The sequence below is a fragment of the Carassius auratus genome, chromosome 2 (assembly GCF_003368295.1).
Source record: "Carassius auratus strain Wakin chromosome 2, ASM336829v1, whole genome shotgun sequence".
Taxonomy (NCBI): Eukaryota; Metazoa; Chordata; class Actinopteri; order Cypriniformes; family Cyprinidae; genus Carassius; species Carassius auratus.
Genome location: NC_039244.1, coordinates 10995012 through 11012223, shown reverse-complemented (window position 1 = coordinate 11012223; position 17212 = coordinate 10995012). Strand labels below are relative to the sequence as shown.

The 17212-nt window shown below is 37.3% G+C and overlaps 2 protein-coding genes across 3 annotated transcripts; both read left to right on the top strand.

Moving 5' to 3' along the window:
• The first annotated feature begins 29 nt into the window (after positions 1-29).
• Positions 30-5270, top strand: LOC113115463 (protein phosphatase 1 regulatory subunit 7-like). Its single transcript, XM_026283048.1, has 10 exons — positions 30-121; positions 807-902; positions 985-1040; positions 1122-1187; positions 1331-1461; positions 2201-2363; positions 2464-2580; positions 2660-2764; positions 3150-3236; positions 3982-5270. Exons 1-10 carry the CDS (start codon positions 82-84, stop codon positions 4156-4158), a joined length of 1038 nt encoding a protein of 345 aa, XP_026138833.1. The 5' UTR covers positions 30-81; the 3' UTR covers positions 4159-5270.
• A 1411-nt stretch (positions 5271-6681) lies between these two features.
• LOC113115453 (UBX domain-containing protein 7-like) lies at positions 6682-16057 on the top strand. Of its 2 annotated transcripts, XM_026283039.1 has the most exons (12): positions 6682-6791; positions 8015-8062; positions 8375-8531; positions 8634-8701; positions 8949-9014; positions 9097-9209; positions 9624-9770; positions 9880-9970; positions 11583-11710; positions 11786-12242; positions 13416-13495; positions 14562-16057. In XM_026283039.1, the coding sequence occupies exons 3-12, from the start codon at positions 8401-8403 to the stop codon at positions 14721-14723; spliced, it is 1443 nt and encodes a 480-aa protein (XP_026138824.1). In that variant the 5' UTR covers positions 6682-6791; positions 8015-8062; positions 8375-8400; the 3' UTR covers positions 14724-16057. The 2 variants fall into 2 exon arrangements, with proteins under 2 accessions (XP_026138824.1, XP_026138816.1); XM_026283031.1 differs by lacking the exon at positions 8015-8062 and having other exon boundaries at positions 6722-6791.
• Positions 16058-17212: the final 1155 nt, after the last annotated feature.

Sequence of the window (17212 nt, the reverse complement as noted above, 5' to 3'; positions counted from 1 at the left end):
GGCGTAGGAAACTGATGTCGGGTTTGCTATTGGTCGATCTAGCTGTCAATCATCTAGTAAAGTGGGCGGGTTTAAAGGAAAATGGCTACTTTGTCTGTCGTAGAGCCTCAAGAGATGGAAGGTGAGCTAACTTGTCTATTTTTAATGATTTGTTTTCAACAAAGCCACTATTAAGCCAGAGATTATTCTTTTTGATTTCTGTAATCAAGCTGAGATTTTATTTTTAATCAGTTAACTTAGTGCTCTTACCATTAATTCAGCTTCTAATCTTGTGATTGTTTACGTTTATCACACAGCTAACTAACGTTAAAGCTAACTTACTTTTATAGTCTGCACGCATGAAATGGGGATTAAAAACTGCTTCATTTCTTGATCATTTGAGTGCATTTAAACACCGGCCCCGTTTTCCGCTGTGTGTGTTGTAGTGTACATGCCGTCAAAGCCAGCACACCTTGATAGTTAGCAGATGTAGCCCACCAGTTCACGTTACCTGTCAAAATCTCACCTGTTCGTATTGATAAACTAAAGCCTAGGAGAAGCTGGATATGAGCTTTCAGACGTGACATATCGAGCTTTTCTCGACGCTGCTGTAACGTATCAGCACAGTTTGCTCTCATGATGCTGCGGGATGAGGGTGTGTGGGGTGGGTTCATTTAATGGATGGAGGCTTTGAAATTCTGAAGTCCTTTCATATTAAAGTAGGTGTTATCACGATTCTTTAGCCCAGATAACAGCAGTGGCATTTTGGAAGCTGGTTAGTACTGTGGGTGTGTCCTAATTTATCATAAAGACTGCGATTTTTAAAGTTGACAGGAGGGGTGAGTCTGAGGAATCTGGTGATGATGAGGCCAAGAGGAAGAGTCTCAATGGAGAAGTTGAGTCCCTGCAAACCCCCTCGACTGGTGAGACCACCTTGCAGAAGGGGAAAACTATTAAAACGATGATCTTCATAATCCTAACCGCTTCTCTAATTTTCCTTTTTAGTACCCGAGGAGTCACCTGTTGACATGGACACCATAACCTTAGACCCAGATGAAGAGGTGATGAGAGAGAGATTTTGAGAGGATTGACAGATGATGTTATTAGCAGCATGATTCACGGTGTCTTGATTGTTTATTTAGGATGTGGATCTGGTCCACTGCCGCATTGGGAAGATTGAGGGGCTGCAGGTTCTTCGGAAGGCAAAGGTGAGATTATCAAATGCTGTTTTCTTTTAGGTTATGTAGTAAGGTTGTATAGTTACTGGATAAAGTGGCTTATTTGGAGTATCAATTAATTATTCCCAATTACAGATCTTAAATTGAGTCCTTTTCTTTGTTTCTATCATCAGACAATTTCTCTTAGGCAAAACCTCATCAAATGCATTGAGAACTTGGACAGCCTTGTCTCACTGAGGGAACTGGATCTTTATGACAACCAGATCCGCAAACTAGAGAATCTTCAGGCCCTAACAGAGCTCGAGTGAGTCAAGCGTGAAGATGCTTATCTTGTGCAGACCATTTTTTGTTTATTTTCCTCAAAAATGCATTTAAAAATCTATATATTTATACACTGCTATTGAAAAGCTTGCCGTGTGTGTGTGTGTGTATATATATATATATATATATCATTTTAATACGAATGCAATCAGTTTATCAAAAGTAAATTTCTTTAATCAAAGAATCTGGAAAAAAAAAAAGTCACAGTTTCCACAACAATATTAGCAGGCACTGTTTCTACATTGATAACAGTAAATGTTCCTTGAGCACCAAATCATCATATTACGATGATTTCTGAATGAACATGTGACCAAAAACTTGAGAAAACTCAGCTTTGCCATCAAAGGAGTAAATGACACTTAAAATAGAAAATAGAAAAGTTATTTTTAATTGTAATAATAACTTCACAATAATACAGTTTTTACTGTATTTATAATCAAGTAAAACAAACTTGCTAAGCAACATTACTTCTGACTCCAAACATATGAGCATTATTGTATATACAGTGAATTTGAGTGAAGAAACCACTTTTATGATAAGCATGTTTTTAATTTGTATGATGTAAGTGAAGAAAAAAGCTTTGTTAAATCAAAATCCTGAAAGCCTTACAAAACCATCATGAATGCTAAGAATTTTATGAACTGGTTTCTAAAAGCTTTACGCCGTCTCTTGTAAAAGCTACAAATACATGCGGTTTCCTCATTTTTGGTTGTGATCTGCAGGCAGCTAGATGTATCGTTCAACTTACTGAGGAAGATTGAGGGATTGGAGTGTCTCACAAAAATCAAGAAACTCTTCCTGCTTCATAATAAGATTGCGAGCATCGCTAACCTCGATCAACTGACGAGCCTCCAGATGCTTGAGCTGGGCTCTAACCGCATCAGGGTGAGACATCCAGATTCTTCTTTGCTTTCTGTTTAACATTTCTATTCGTTTCCTGGCTTGAATTCTGTGTATAGAAATGCTTATGTTCTGTAAATTTTAGGTTATTGAGAATCTGGATTCTCTTACTACTTTGGAGAGTTTGTTCCTCGGCACAAATAAAATCTCTCAGCTACAGAACCTTGATGGATTGCACAATCTCATGGTTCTCAGTATCCAGGTGCGTTTGTGCTAGAAAGGTTTTTTGTGTGTGTTTTTTTTTACTTTGTTGGTGTTAACACCTGTTCCTGTCTTAACAGAGTAACCGCATCACGAAGTTGGAGGGACTCCAGAATCTTGTCAATCTGCGAGAGCTTTACTTGAGTCACAATGGCATTGAAGTCATTGAGGGCCTTGAGAACAATGTAAGATCTACCATGGTCGCCCACAGATGCAATACTTTTACCTGTCAATTGCAAAATGATGTTTGCACTAAATATCTGTGGCTTAGCATTGGTTTACAATCCTGTTAAATATCTGTAGCAAATTGCAAGATAAAGAAAGCACCATAAAATGCATGTTAAGGAGCTGTCAAACTAGAAACTGTCTAGTATGTAGCAGTTTGGTGCTGAATATCCATGTTTCTCCAGCTTTTCTGAAGTTGTCTGACTCTTCGCTGCACCTTTACTCCACAGGGGATTTCTGTGTGTTCTGATCTGCCGACACTTCAGTGGTTTTATTTTTATCCGCCCCAAATATTTTAGTTCTAGAGTATACATAGCTTTAATATTTCTTTTCTTTCTTTTTTAGAAAAAGCTGACAACTTTGGATATCGCTGCAAACAGGATAAAAAAGATTGAAAATATCAGCCATCTGACTGAATTAAAAGAATTTTGGGTAAGATGTTAGCATGTCTCTAATAATAATTGTCACACACAAACATGATCTAATGTGTAGCGTCTTATCAACGCTCTGTCATGCATTGAGCGCAACGCGTTTCTTCTCCCTCTTCACGTTTTGTCCATTTTCTCCACTGCTCTTAACACTCCGTGTGACTACTCCTAACAATTTTAGGCCTTAAGACCTCTTTTAAAGATTAAGATTCTTTCTGAATTACTTTCTTCTTTACTAGGATATCTTCTTTCATTTTAAGAGGAAACACCCACATTTCTAAGGATGTGCAAGGCATCGAACCCCCAACTGTTAGAATGTTGTTTCTAGGAGCAACTCTTAGCACTAAGATTTTTCATGAATACGGGCCCTGGTCATTAGAAATACATGGCTGGAGTTTATTTTTAATGATGATTTAGTCCTGAAAGCAGATGTGCTGCTTAATATTTTTGTGGAAATAGTAAAAAAAAAAAAAAAGATTAAAGAATAAAAGTGGGGGGGGATGACAGTATTTCTTAGAAATATAAATCTTTTGTAATAACTAGTATGTGTCTTTTACGGTCACTTTTGATCAATTTAATATATCTTTGCAGAATAAAAGTATTATTTTATTTATTTTTGAATGGTAGTGTATGTAAAATATGAACTTAAGACTATTGATTTAGAATGCTTATATGTATATTTGTATATGCGTGTGTGTGTGTGTGTGTATATGTGAGAATCATTAGACATTGTTTTGCTCCTTATACAGATGAATGACAACCAAATTCATAACTGGGCAGACTTGGATGAACTCAAGAATGCCAAAGGTCTAGATACTGTCTACCTGGAGAGAAACCCTCTGCAGAAGGACCCTCAGTACAGACGCAAGATCATGTTGGCTCTTCCCAGTGTCAGGCAGATTGATGCCACCTTCATCCATTTCTGATCATCCACCTCATTGTGCCCTCCCTCACCCAAATCATCCACAGCATACTATAAACACACTATATCTCCCTGACGCACCTCCTAGACACAGTCTGGTGTCTGCCCTATTTATGTCTTTTATTTACTTTTGAACTAGAAAAAAGAGGAATCTCACTCTCTCAGTGTTGCTGGCACCTTTACTCACACAGAGACTGTATACCTATGCTCTGACTTATGCTATCATGTGAATTGCTTGTTAATTTATTTTATCAGTTTAGGAACTGATTAGTCTGAGTTTAAAGGAGCTGATGCCTGTTGCTCCGAAAACATATCAGCGCTAAAACTTACTGCCCTTAGCATTTCAGTAAGGAAATAGTTGCATCGTAGTTATCCCTTCTCTCGCTCTCCCTCTATCCATGTAGGACCAGGTCGTTTAAAATCAGGCATTTCCACCATGTATGATTTACATCAGGCACGGAGGTCTTCTTTACTTTAAGAGGTGGTAAAAAGGTCGGAGTTCACATTGTATTGAGAGACTGAAGATGGCTATGAGGAAATTCTTATTCTATGATGTGATCAGGGACAATTTGTGAGAGCGTTATGCTCTTATGAATTCAGTTTGCATATCAGTTCTGTTTCTGGTTGTATCAGTATGTTAACATTTTGGCTTGTTGAAATATGACTACTCACATTGTTCATTCTTCCTAAAGGTTATGCCACAATCTTAAGTCATTTTATGCATTCCACAGAGAAAGGCGATATCAGGGGATTAGTATTGTTGTTTTTTTTCCTTATATTAAATATCATATCCCCTTAAAATATTCACGCACAGACCCCTCATGTTAATGTATGGTCTGGGGAGTTGTTTTCTCCTCCCCCAGCTCTAGGGGAATGGAAGAGGCCACAGTGTGTTCACTGTGTTTGGCCACTCCCATTTCAAGAGAGGGGAGGGGGTCTGAGGGGTTTCACTCAGCTGATTCTTTATGGAATGAACCCAGTCCCTTTAAAAGGGTTAAAAGAACAACTGCATACGATCGTTTTTAATTTGCTCAAGTTTTCACTTTGTTTTACAAGCTTGGTTGACTGTTTTAGAATTGAATGTACTATAAATAAATTGAATTTGAACAATGCTCACCCATCTGATGTTTGTTTTGCATTCAAGACATGCGGGTCACATCTGATTTCAGGATGCAACTCATTTTACATAAATATTAATAGCACTTAGCGCTTTAGTGGCCATTGCTAAATATTGCAATATTGGAGGCCAAGATCCTATTCGAAATGTTTTAAAGGATATTCCATTCCACACATTAATATATTGACATTAATATATTCTGTCCGTCTCAGATCAGTATTTTTCACAAGAGCATTCTTAAATTTAAGAATCTGGTAAACGATATTGATCGACATAAGCATCTAATAAAAACGTGTTGCAAATGTGCTGAATAAAGAAGGTCACGAGTCATGTATAAATATAAAACATATGTCATTAAATCATAGTATATAACAGCAATTATTTGCATAATAATTTCTTTCAGTATACCAATATGATCACAGTACAATATGCATTAGCTAAAATAGGCTACCATTTATTATTTCTAGCCTCTATTTTACCATTAATTGGGCTTGTATTACATTCATGCATATATTTACAAATTTCAGTAGCCTATGCATAATGTACTTCAGATTAGCAGTCTAATTATTTATGATTTATGGATTTTTTTACAGTCTATGATTTTGAGTAACTAGCAAAGACTACAAGTGTTATTTAGTGTCCCTCTACTTTGCAACAGTTCAAATAAACTTCAACAAATCATAAAATGTTTGCCATTTTCAATCTTAACATGAAACAATTTGTGATCTGTTAAAAATACATATTAATTTAATTTATGATATTTCATGTGTAACAAAATCTTTTCATCCACCCAAAGAGGTATCCAGAACCATGCATCGTTCATTTATATTTCTAGTTAACTCCTTGCAGTACAACTCTGATTCATCAATTGCGACATCTAGTGGTCTGTTATTGATACAACCACAACTGCTACAACTGATAACAGAGCGCTCAAGCAGGTACTGCTAGTTCTTTGACATAATATTTTGCGTTCAATTATTTACTTATCAAGCAATTGTCCGCATGATAAGATGGAAAAGTAATGGAGTGTAGTCTTAAATACCCCGTAGAGGTTTCTTTTCCAAAATAATCTGCTGACTGAACACTATCGGACCCTCAGCCTTGCCGCGCCCCCAGCTAGGGAACCACTACAGTATTATCACAAGCACTCTTATTTTCACACACACACACACACACACACACACACACACACACACACACAAATAATAATCAAAATATATTTTCTAAACTAAAATCGTACTAACGTTAGGCACGTAACCAATTGTAATTGTAATTGCACTAACGTAAAGAGTTTATTCAGCACACATCGGCATCTCGTCCACTATACTACGATTGAACTACATTACCCAGAGATCCAGAGTGCTGACGCACGGAGGCAGACGTAGAAAGAGATCCTATTGGTCGATGCCGTGTATGCGTGCAGTCGTGTGTTGTTGTCAGTGGCGGCAAGATGGCGACTCTCGGAGACGCATCAGCCCCGGGGGTTAATGGGTTAATACAACAGTTCACAGCCATAACTGGTAAATATTGACAAATTGCATTTGCGGGAAATTTTGCACAGGCCAGTAAAACCCTGGGTCTTTAGAAATGCGTTGTGTACGGAAGAGGGCATCATCATTACTGCCCCCTCTGTCATGCAATGGAAAGAGACTAACGAAAGCTTCGGCTAGCTGCTCTATGCACTTGCTTAAATATGGATCTACATGCAAAAGAAAAGAAATCCGAACAGAAATAGTGCGAACTGATATAGACTAATTTCTAAAGTATACTGATGGTCATTTAAAACTCTCTCAGCCTGAACTTTGAGCAATTTCACCATCGCTAAGTTACATGTGTAACACCTTTAAATTCAAACCTGATTAGTGCTGCTGTAGGATTTTCACTCTGCGATTATTCTTCCCACTGTCACATTTAAAAGCTACAGGTTGATTGTGTGTGTTGGAATGTTTTCAGTCACCGCGAGTGTGTTTAACAACTTCGACAAGTGTGTCTGTGGATATGAGCCACAGTCCACAACATGGCGGTTTGTGGAGGCTGAATCTCAATCAGTTATCCGTTTCTCTGTATGCTTCTTACAACTCACATCTAAGTGACAGATACACACACAACTGTAATGTTCATTACGGACTCCGACTGTATAGTTTAAGTGTTATTGGAAGTGTACGCAAAGGCTGCTTTTGAACACCGCGTGATGGTGTACATCATTTGATATTTTAGCTTCTGCTGGTCAGAAAATACAAGCCATGTTTCGCAGCTCGCTACTTTTTGGTAAAGGTGAAAGATGCGCTGGTTGTGCGCATGCGCGCTCCGAGGGGCGGGGCTTTTAAGAACTGAAACGAGCGAGACATTCCAGCAGCTCGCGCTGCCTCTGTGCGTCTTCAGCCTAAAGCCTCTGTTATATTTCAGATTTTTTCAAGACCATTTTGTTTAAAACAGTTATAAAACTATAAGGGTTTGAACTAACAATGTGTTTGTATAAGTACTGAACATTGTACTTACTTAATACTTAACAATCTTTACAGTGGTTTACCACAATTATTTTAAAATACCACAAATATACCTTACATTTGTGTTAAATTGTAAGTTCTGTTTGGCTTAACATCTTGAGAATTACAACATAGGTCTTTTTCAGGCCCAAACCCCCCCCAGCTACTACTAAATACATGTATGCATCATTATGCATGATGTAATATATTGCAGAAAACAAATTCAATATTTGTTTGGACTTTAACTCTCTCACTAGATGGATCAAAAAGTACTGAAACGGGAAAGAATAAATACACAGCTTAAGGTAAAATATCTGCGAGAATACAAATAAGTTATTTACAGTTCAAATATGCCATATTGTAGTGCTGTGAGGAGTTTTTGGTGAAACAGCATTGCATTTATTTGTGTTTAAAACATATCATGTCACCATGTAATCTAAGTAAACCCTTGTTTTTTAGTGTCTGACACTGTTATTTGAAGATAATTGTAACCGCAGTACCAGTAATATGTTTCTAGTTACAGATTCTCCTCTTGAAGTGCATCTGAGGTTGTGTTTATGTTTCACCTCGCATAATAAATGCTGTAAATGGTTTTGCACGTGTATGTTTGTTTGCAGGGGCCACAGAGAGTGTAGGGAAGCATATGTTGGAAGCATGTAACAATAACCTAGAGATGGCTGTCACCATGTTTCTGGATGGAGGCGGCATCGCAGAGGAACCCAGCACAAGCGCCAGTTCAGCCGGGACGTCCAGCAGCAGACCCCCCCCTGTAGAGTGAGTGACTTCATATAACACACCAAAGGCTGTTGGTCTGTCTCTCAAGCAGCTCTGTTGTTTTTTTGGTGTTTGCATGATCTCTTTTCTTCTATCTGGCAGAGATGATGTGCGAGCACCCATTCCTCAGAAGCAAGACATTCTGGTGGAGCCAGAGCCCTTGTTTGGAGGTATTACATTTCCTGCTTATACATCTTACATTTGTCTAACCCAGGGGTTCCTAAACCTGTTTTGCCACCCTAACAGCTTTTCATTTATAATTTAATATCTTGAATCGTATTGCATTGTGAATTAAGTCCACCGTTACATCCCTAATAACAAAAAATCAACACCATCATCATAAAACGATATGAATAATTATTATGGGACCACTCTGTGCTAAGCTTTACATAAACTAATAATATCTTTCTTGCACAGTACCAAAGAGGCGTAGACCAGCACGATCAATCTTTGATGGATTTCGGGATTTCCAGACTGAAACCAGTAAGTATGTGTGAGGCATTCTGATGGCACACATGGTCTAGTGCTTCCTCTGAAGCCCTGCTGTTGTGATGTGAATCTGTAGTGCGACAGGAGCAGGAGTTGAGAAACGGAAGTGCAGTGGACAAGAAGCTGAGCACTCTAGCCGATCTGTTCCGTCCCCCCATTGAACTCATGCACAAAGGCAGCTTTGAGACGGTAAGCTCTGTGCCTGCTTCAGTAGACCCATTACTATTACCAGTAATGCATCCAGTAATTAATGTGCTTCAGTCCTCCATGTCATTAAGTAAAACTTTGTCGGCATAATAATGTGTTTTGTACCTGGCCAAGAACAAGTCAAGCCCTGCAAACCAGGGAGTGTCCGAACGCAGATTCAGGCTGTTGTGAGCCTTAAATTAGGAAAGAACAAAAATCAGGAATGTTCTTGGTTCAGACCTTTTGACAGCATCTGTGGTTGATAAGAAGAGGCAAAATAATTTAAGCACTTTAGCAAAAATACAAGCTTGTTTATGCTTTTAATAAGTTTTAAATTTGGAATATTCCTTTAAGTCAAGCCATCGTTTCCCATCATGTGATCGAAAACTTTCTCACAATGTGAATTTTGTCACCCAGGCGAAAGACTCCGGTCAGCTTGAGAACAAATGGCTGATGATCAACATTCAGAATGTCCAGGATTTTGCCTGTCAGTGTCTAAACCGAGACGTGTGGAGCAATGATGCTGTGAGAAACATCATCAGAGAGCACTTCATATTCTGGCAGGTACATTTACACAGACTTTAAAGTCTTCTGTCTCTTTGTCTTCCATGACTTTATTTGAATTGTGAATGTGAGCGTTTGAGTGGTTTAGGTAAGCTGTGTTTGCTTGTAGGTGTACCATGACAGCGAGGAAGGGCAGAGGTACATTCAGTTTTACAAGCTTAACAAGTTCCCCTATATTTCTATCTTGGACCCTCGTACAGGTGAGAGAAACAAGGCAGTGACTCATTTATTACGTTTTCTGGAATCATTTCAGATGCCCATGCCAAGTCATGCATAATTACTAATGTGCCTTTTCTACAGTATAATGAGCATATTTCTGATTAAATAAAATTCATATTTTGGGGCAAAATGCTGCATAAAAGAATACATTCATAACAAGATTTTATGTCAATGCAATTATTATTTTTTATTTTATTTTATTTATTTATTTTTACAGGGCACTCACATTAAATTCATCCATGTAATTAAATGTAATCTTCTTAAAAACAGAAATGGAAAACTGTATAGTAAAAAAACATTATATGATATTAACATAAATTTAGAGAGTATGGGCACACGCATTTTGAGCTAGGTTTTTTTTGTTATTAATTTAATTGATTTCAAAGGAGTTAATTCTGGTGCTTGGCATTCATGTTCTTATAAATTTTGTACAACAACATATTAAAATTCTTTTTTTTTTTTATTACATTAGTTTTGCTGTATTTTAGGGATGTAATGATTAATTGCGAGCCGGTTAAAAATCGATTCAAATATGTAACGATTCAGTTCGGTTGAGATGCTAAACAAATCGCGATTTAATTAGGCTAATGTTAGGAGTTTATATAGATGTATGTCTGAGGGGAACTTACTGTCCGTAATACTGAAGGTATACTGAGGTCTTGCCTCTGTATAATGCATAATTTAAAGTTCATAAGTGTAGTGCTGCTTGTTTACAGCAGAAACCAAGGAAATGCTTTAAGTGCCACCTGCTGGCAGAGAGTGAATCTGCATCTCGTTCAACTGTTTCTGTTTCATTCAGATATTTTTTTTAATCAAATCATTCAGTTTTTGCTTCAGATTTCAAAATTATACAATCTAATTTAGATTAAAAACAGCTTAAGTAGCATATATGCAGCATCTTTGTTTGGATCATCATTAAAATGCATTGGTTGCCTGTCTCTAATTTTAAATGGAAAGAGCACAGAAAAAGGCTTATTTTACTTATATGAAGAGATTTATTTTATTTGTGTTAATTATTTGATTTCGGGCTTGTTTTAAAATTTCTATTTAGTTTTCTTATTTACATTTACATTATATTTCAGTTTTGTTATTTAGCAGACGATTTTATCCAAAGCGACTTACAAATGAGGACAACAGACAATAAACCAACAAAAGAGCAATAATATGCAAGTGCCATATTAGCATATTATTATAGTGTTATATTTCAGTTTCACAAATAAACATGCAGCATTTTGTCCAAGCAATAAGAAAAGCACACATTTCGTTCATAATTTGTCGTAATTTCATTTTGTAAAAATATTTAACTAATCATGAATCAAATTGAATCGTGAGTTGAGTGAATCGTTACATCCCTACTATAGTTCCATGTATATTAATCCATAATATAGAATTTCTTTTTTAATTAATGAAGTAGTAAGACATAAGTAGTCAATAAAAATGTAATATGATAACATTAAACTTTGTAATGTTTGCATATTTACTCACTATTAAAGTTGAGTATCAAGTTCAATATGGTTTAACTGAAAATTAAGCTAGTAAATTAAAGAAATTGTTAAAAACGAACAAACTTTTTGTTTTCTCTGACATATACAGGACAAAAGATGGTTGAGTGGAACCAGTTAGATGTGACCTCATTCCTGGATCAGGTCACAGGCTTCCTATCAGAGCATGGGCAGCTGGAAGGGCAGTCCAGTCAACCGCCGGCCAAGCGGGCTCGTTCTGTAAGTGTTACACTTTATGGTCCTGAAGAAACATTTAATATGTGTTTGCTTCACTCTTTTTATCCATCTATACAGGAGAGTTTGATAGATGCCAGTGAGGACAGTCAGTTAGAGGCCGCTATCCGGGCCTCTCTTCAAGAAACACACTACGAGTCCACGCAGGACAAGGCAGACTCACGCTCAGATGATGATTCAGAAGCCGAGCCTTTCTCTGACAGCGAAGGCCTGATCTCAGTGGATGGCTCAGACAACGAGGCTGGTGGAGGGGAGGATTCTTTAGATGGACACGTCTCTGCAGAGGTAGCTCCTCCTACCAGGCCGGACAGCCCAGCCCATCACAGGAAGTCCCCACACAAAGAGCTGTGCCACAGGAAAGAGGAGAGTAAGAAGAACCACCTAGAGCCGGTTGGGCTCAGTCACAGTCAGACAGGACAAGATGAGTCCCAACAGATGCTGGGAGAAAACCACAGATCCACGTCACACCAGCCCTCAGAACCAGCCGGCACCAGCACAGCAGATCCAGACGACAACGGTACACGCCGTTTCATACGCATGTCAGTTATCTAAAGGGATAGTTCACCACATCAAGATTGCTCACCCTCATTTCATTTCAAACCTGATTGACGTTTTTTTTTTTTTTTTTTTACTGCAGATAAAGAGGAAAAATCCTCACATAGTTCATAGTGACCTTGTCTGTCAAAGTCCAAAAAAGCACTATAAAAGCACCCTAAAGTGAAAGTGGTGTAACATACAGCCAAGTATGGTGACACATACTCAGAATTCGTGCTCTGCATTTAACCCATCCGAAGTGCACACACACAGAGCAGTGAACACACACAAACACACACACTGTGAGCACACACCCGGAGCAGTGGGCAGCCATTTATGCTGCGGCGCCCGGGGAGCAGTTGGGGGTTCGATGCCTTGCTCAAGGGCACCTAAGACGTGGCATTGAGGGTGGAGAGAGAACTGTTCATGCACTCCCCCCAACTACAATTCCTGCCGGCCCGAGACTCGAACTCACAACCCTTCGATTGTGAGTCCAACTCTCTAACCATTAGGCCACGACTTGCCCTTAAAGGTAGTCCGTATGACTTGTGGATATATTCTAACTCAAGTGAAGTGAAACAACATCTTTGTGTGAGAACCAGACTGAAATTGAAGTATTCTCTGATTATCTTCCCCTCCAAATAGATGTTAATTTGAGAATCATTGTGTCCAGATGGAGTCCGAACCAAAGCAAACCCATTTGTGAATGAATCGTTTTCATGAGCCAGATAAGAATCTTAGCAAATTCAACGCATTGATTCAGTGATCCAGTCATAAGGAGTTTGTGTGCTAACAGATGGAATGGAAGATTATCAGTAAATAAGGACTTAAATATCAGCCTGTTCCTCACAGATATCTATCAGATGGCTAAAGAAGACCTGCATGTGGTCTGTTTTTTTTTTCTTTGCCATTTTTGGAACTGTCATATGGAAATGAGTTGATCTTCAAACATTGACCTTTTGTGTTCTGCAGAAAAGATAACAATATACAGGTTTTGAATTAAATGTACGAGGTAAACAGGTTTGGAATGAAATGTAACGAGGTAAATAATGCTTTTTTGTTGTTGTTGTTGGTGGTGACTGTCCCTTTAAATGATTTGAACATATACATGCTAATAATATTCAGTGAGAAATGTGCTAAATGACTCTGTCCACAGGTCCAAAGGCCCGCTTAATGCTACGATACCCAGATGGCCAGAGAGAACAGATAGCACTGTCTGCTAAAGCTAAACTCATGGTGGGTATGGCGTTTTATGATTTGTTGTCTATAGGAGTCACACTTTTTTTTGCCATTACCAACTTTTTCCTTACTGATAATTGCTTAAACTTTTACTACAATAAAGGTTGACAACATAAACTTCTGTTTGGTCCTTTTAATGACAAGTTTAGTAACTTTTTTTTCAAATAACAAAAAGAGCAAAAAAGAATAATACAGACCCATTCTAAAATAAATTACAAAGTAAATATAAAAATATAAAATGTAAATACTATTTGTCAAAACTTGATTTCTTCTCCATGACAAGTGGATGTCAAAGTTGTGCAGCATTGCTTTTGTGTATCAGGCTATTTCTGCTTTTCCTCGAGTGCCACCAGCTGTCAAAAAGCCGGTACATTTTAACAGTTTGATGGAAAATTAGATAAGAACCTAGAATGCACATTTCTAAAAATCAAAACAGTTCGGACAAGTTATCTAGAATTATTCATGGTATTACGAAGTGTTCACAATAACAATACTCTTCTTTAAGGCTGTATAATATTGGGAATTTTGTTTTTCTTTTCTTTCTGATAAAAGTTGTTATTTAGAATTTAAAATTCATTTTAAAAATCCAGGTTTGCTGTGTTTAACTGTAGGGCTGCACAACTTAGCTAAAATGTTGTAATTATTCATCAATGTTTTATTAAATTAAAAGAATTTAAGATAAATAATAACTTTGTGTTTTACAGCTGTAAAATTACAATTCAAATATTTATCTTAATTTCCTCATTTTCAAACATTAAACCATCCATCTGTTTGTTTTTTTTGGGGGGGGGGGGGGTGCACAGGGATGCACAGGGAGCCATCAAAGCTTCTCTTTTGTTGATAAGTGCTTCTCATAACATAAGAATGGGAAGATAGTTAGTTCATGTTTTGTTGCCAAATACACTTTCAAGCCACCCAAACCCAAGCAAATTACGCCATATCATGATTTTCATTTTCTTAATCAATTCTGGATGTTTTTCAGTTGAAGTTAGTTATGGTCTAATTTAAACAAATAAAAATATAGCTGTGCCCTTCATTTTCTTCCTTTATTCTTATTTTGTAGGCACTGGTGAGACACGTTCAGACTAAGGGATTCCCCAACGAACGCTTCGAACTTGTCACCAACTTCCCCCGCCGAAGACTCGCTCACTTGGACTATGACATCACACTGCAGGATGCAGGACTGTGTCCGCAGGAGACTGTGTTTGTGCAGGAGAGGAATTAGCCCCTCCCCTTGTAGATAAATCACACCCACTCCTGTCCTCTCATTTGTGCCCTAGAAAAGACTGCCCTGTTACCACTTTTTTTTTATTTTTTACAGTAAGTCCCGGATACTCGGATAGTTCATAGGGACCGTCCGCTGAGCTGCGTTTGTCAATGTATTTATTTACAATCAACTCGGCACATCCCATCCTATCTGGGCCTAATTCTTCAAGACAGTACATGTCCAATGAGTCATGCTCATATTGAATGGAAATTAAAAGGGTTTTAAAGATGGCCTTGATATAGGGAAAACATTGTGTATCATGTATATGCAAAGTTTTTAAGGATTGAACATCAGTTCCAAAGTGACTATAGCTCCTGTTAAAATCATCTCAGCAGGTTGGGATCCTATTGAACATGGGCTCGGGGATGAATTTGGGATAATGTTTATAATTTAGAGGTAAACCCTCACATATCTCCGCTGCGATGTGCAAGGACGGATGAGGTAGAGTGACATTTAGCTATAGTAAGTTTCTATCTCCTTTTTTATATACTGCATCATTTCCACAAAAACTGATTCGCAAATATAATCATTGAAACAAAAGGGACAGCTGGTCTACTTGAGTGTTTCTTCAGTAACCTATTCGATTTCTCCTGTTTGGTGACATGATTTTTATCAAGAATATGCAGTTTTGAGCAGAATCCTCCAGATAGGAACATCTCTTATCCCACAGTAGAAGGGTCTGGTTGTCTTTTTATACATTTAGGGCCACCTTTTATTTTTGCATACAGAATCTTAAGTGACTTAAAGCGACACAGAATCTTAATTTAGCTTAGTAGTGCTCCAATATTATGAACAATATGAGGACCAGAACGTGGTCAATGGGGGCCAGACAAATACTCAAAGTAGCTGTAATATTTTTCTCATAGATATCTATATGTAGATACCACATTAGCAGCTGTTTCTGTGGCTGCTAATAATTAAATCCACCATATTGTAATGGTAAAACCTAGTTATTCACATGTAAGAATAACTATTTCTGCAGTATCTATTTGTTTAGGATCTGATTTTCACAGGATATTTAGTTTATCAGTAGTGTTAAATAATGCTGCATATGATAAATAAAAAAGAGTATTTGTTAAAGCTCTTGTATATATTACTGAACTTCAGAGAACCCTACTGTAGATATCTATGGTAACAACAATATGCTGCACAAGTTGTGGTATTTTCATCCAAAAATTCAAATTCTAGTGATGAGCAGCGTCTGATATGTTGACCGTTCCAAGTGGATGCATTGATGTGTTTGGAACAGTTGAATGAGGTATCTACAAATAAATGTCAGATTTTTTTTTTTTTGACATTTGATGGTGTTTGCATAAACACCACTGCAGAGATATATATAAAGTTTGGGGTTTTTCCTGACAAGGGTGCATTAAATTAATCAAAAGTGACAGTAAAGCTATTTATAATTTTACAAAAGATTTATATTTCAAATAAATGCGGTTCTTTTGAATTTTCTGTTCATCAAAGTATCATGAAAAAATGTTCCACGGTTTTCACTAAAATATTAAGCAGTGCATCTGATTTCAACATTAAAAGATAGAAATGTTTCTTAAGCAGCAAATCAGCACGTGAGAATGATTTCTGAAGGATCATGACACTAAAGACTGAAGTAATGGCTGCTAAAAATTCAGCTTTCACATATTTACATATTCAAACAGAAAACAGCCATTTTGAATAAATTAATTTTAAATCTTTTACAATCTTACTTTTTTTGCTATTTGCCTTGATGTCCCTCTGCTCTTTTCTGCTCTTGTATCATTACAGTAAATGAGGGAAATTGCCCAGAGAATTTTAAACTTTTGATATCCAGGCCTGCAAAAAACTAAAGAATATTTAGATATTTAAACATATTTTTTCACTGAAATTTCTCTAGTGAATATCAGTGTAGTTATGTTTGGTTGTAATAGATTTCATCAGCTGCAAGTTGCTCTCATGGTTGAAGTTTGATTGGCAAAGTCAAGGAGTTAGACTTCGCCAGGAGCAGGAAAACTGCTAAATATTAAATATGATTTACAGGAAACAAAGGAAACATCAAACAGTTCCAGATTACAAGATGTTTCAAGGACAAGATATGTTCCCTCTGAAGATCAGTGAGAGACCTACTCCAGAAACACGAGAAACAGCTTGGGTTTGAGATCCAGTCCCTCTTGAGGATGGTGTAGGATTCTGTCATGACCATTGCAGCCAGGGATCTCAATAAATGAACATAATATTATCGCATGATATTGTGACTCCCATCATGACATTCAGCAACTTTGAGGTTGCAAGTATTAAGTAAAGAATCTGTCTGATGTAAAGCAGTTCTTGGACGGCAAAAATCTATCTTAAAACTGTTATCACAGTTAAGATTATAGATCAAATAATGCATGCTATAGACATCGAAAAAAGGTTTGAACGTTATCTGTATTGTTGAAATGGAATTCTGCTGTAGTTCCATTTCTAGTCTT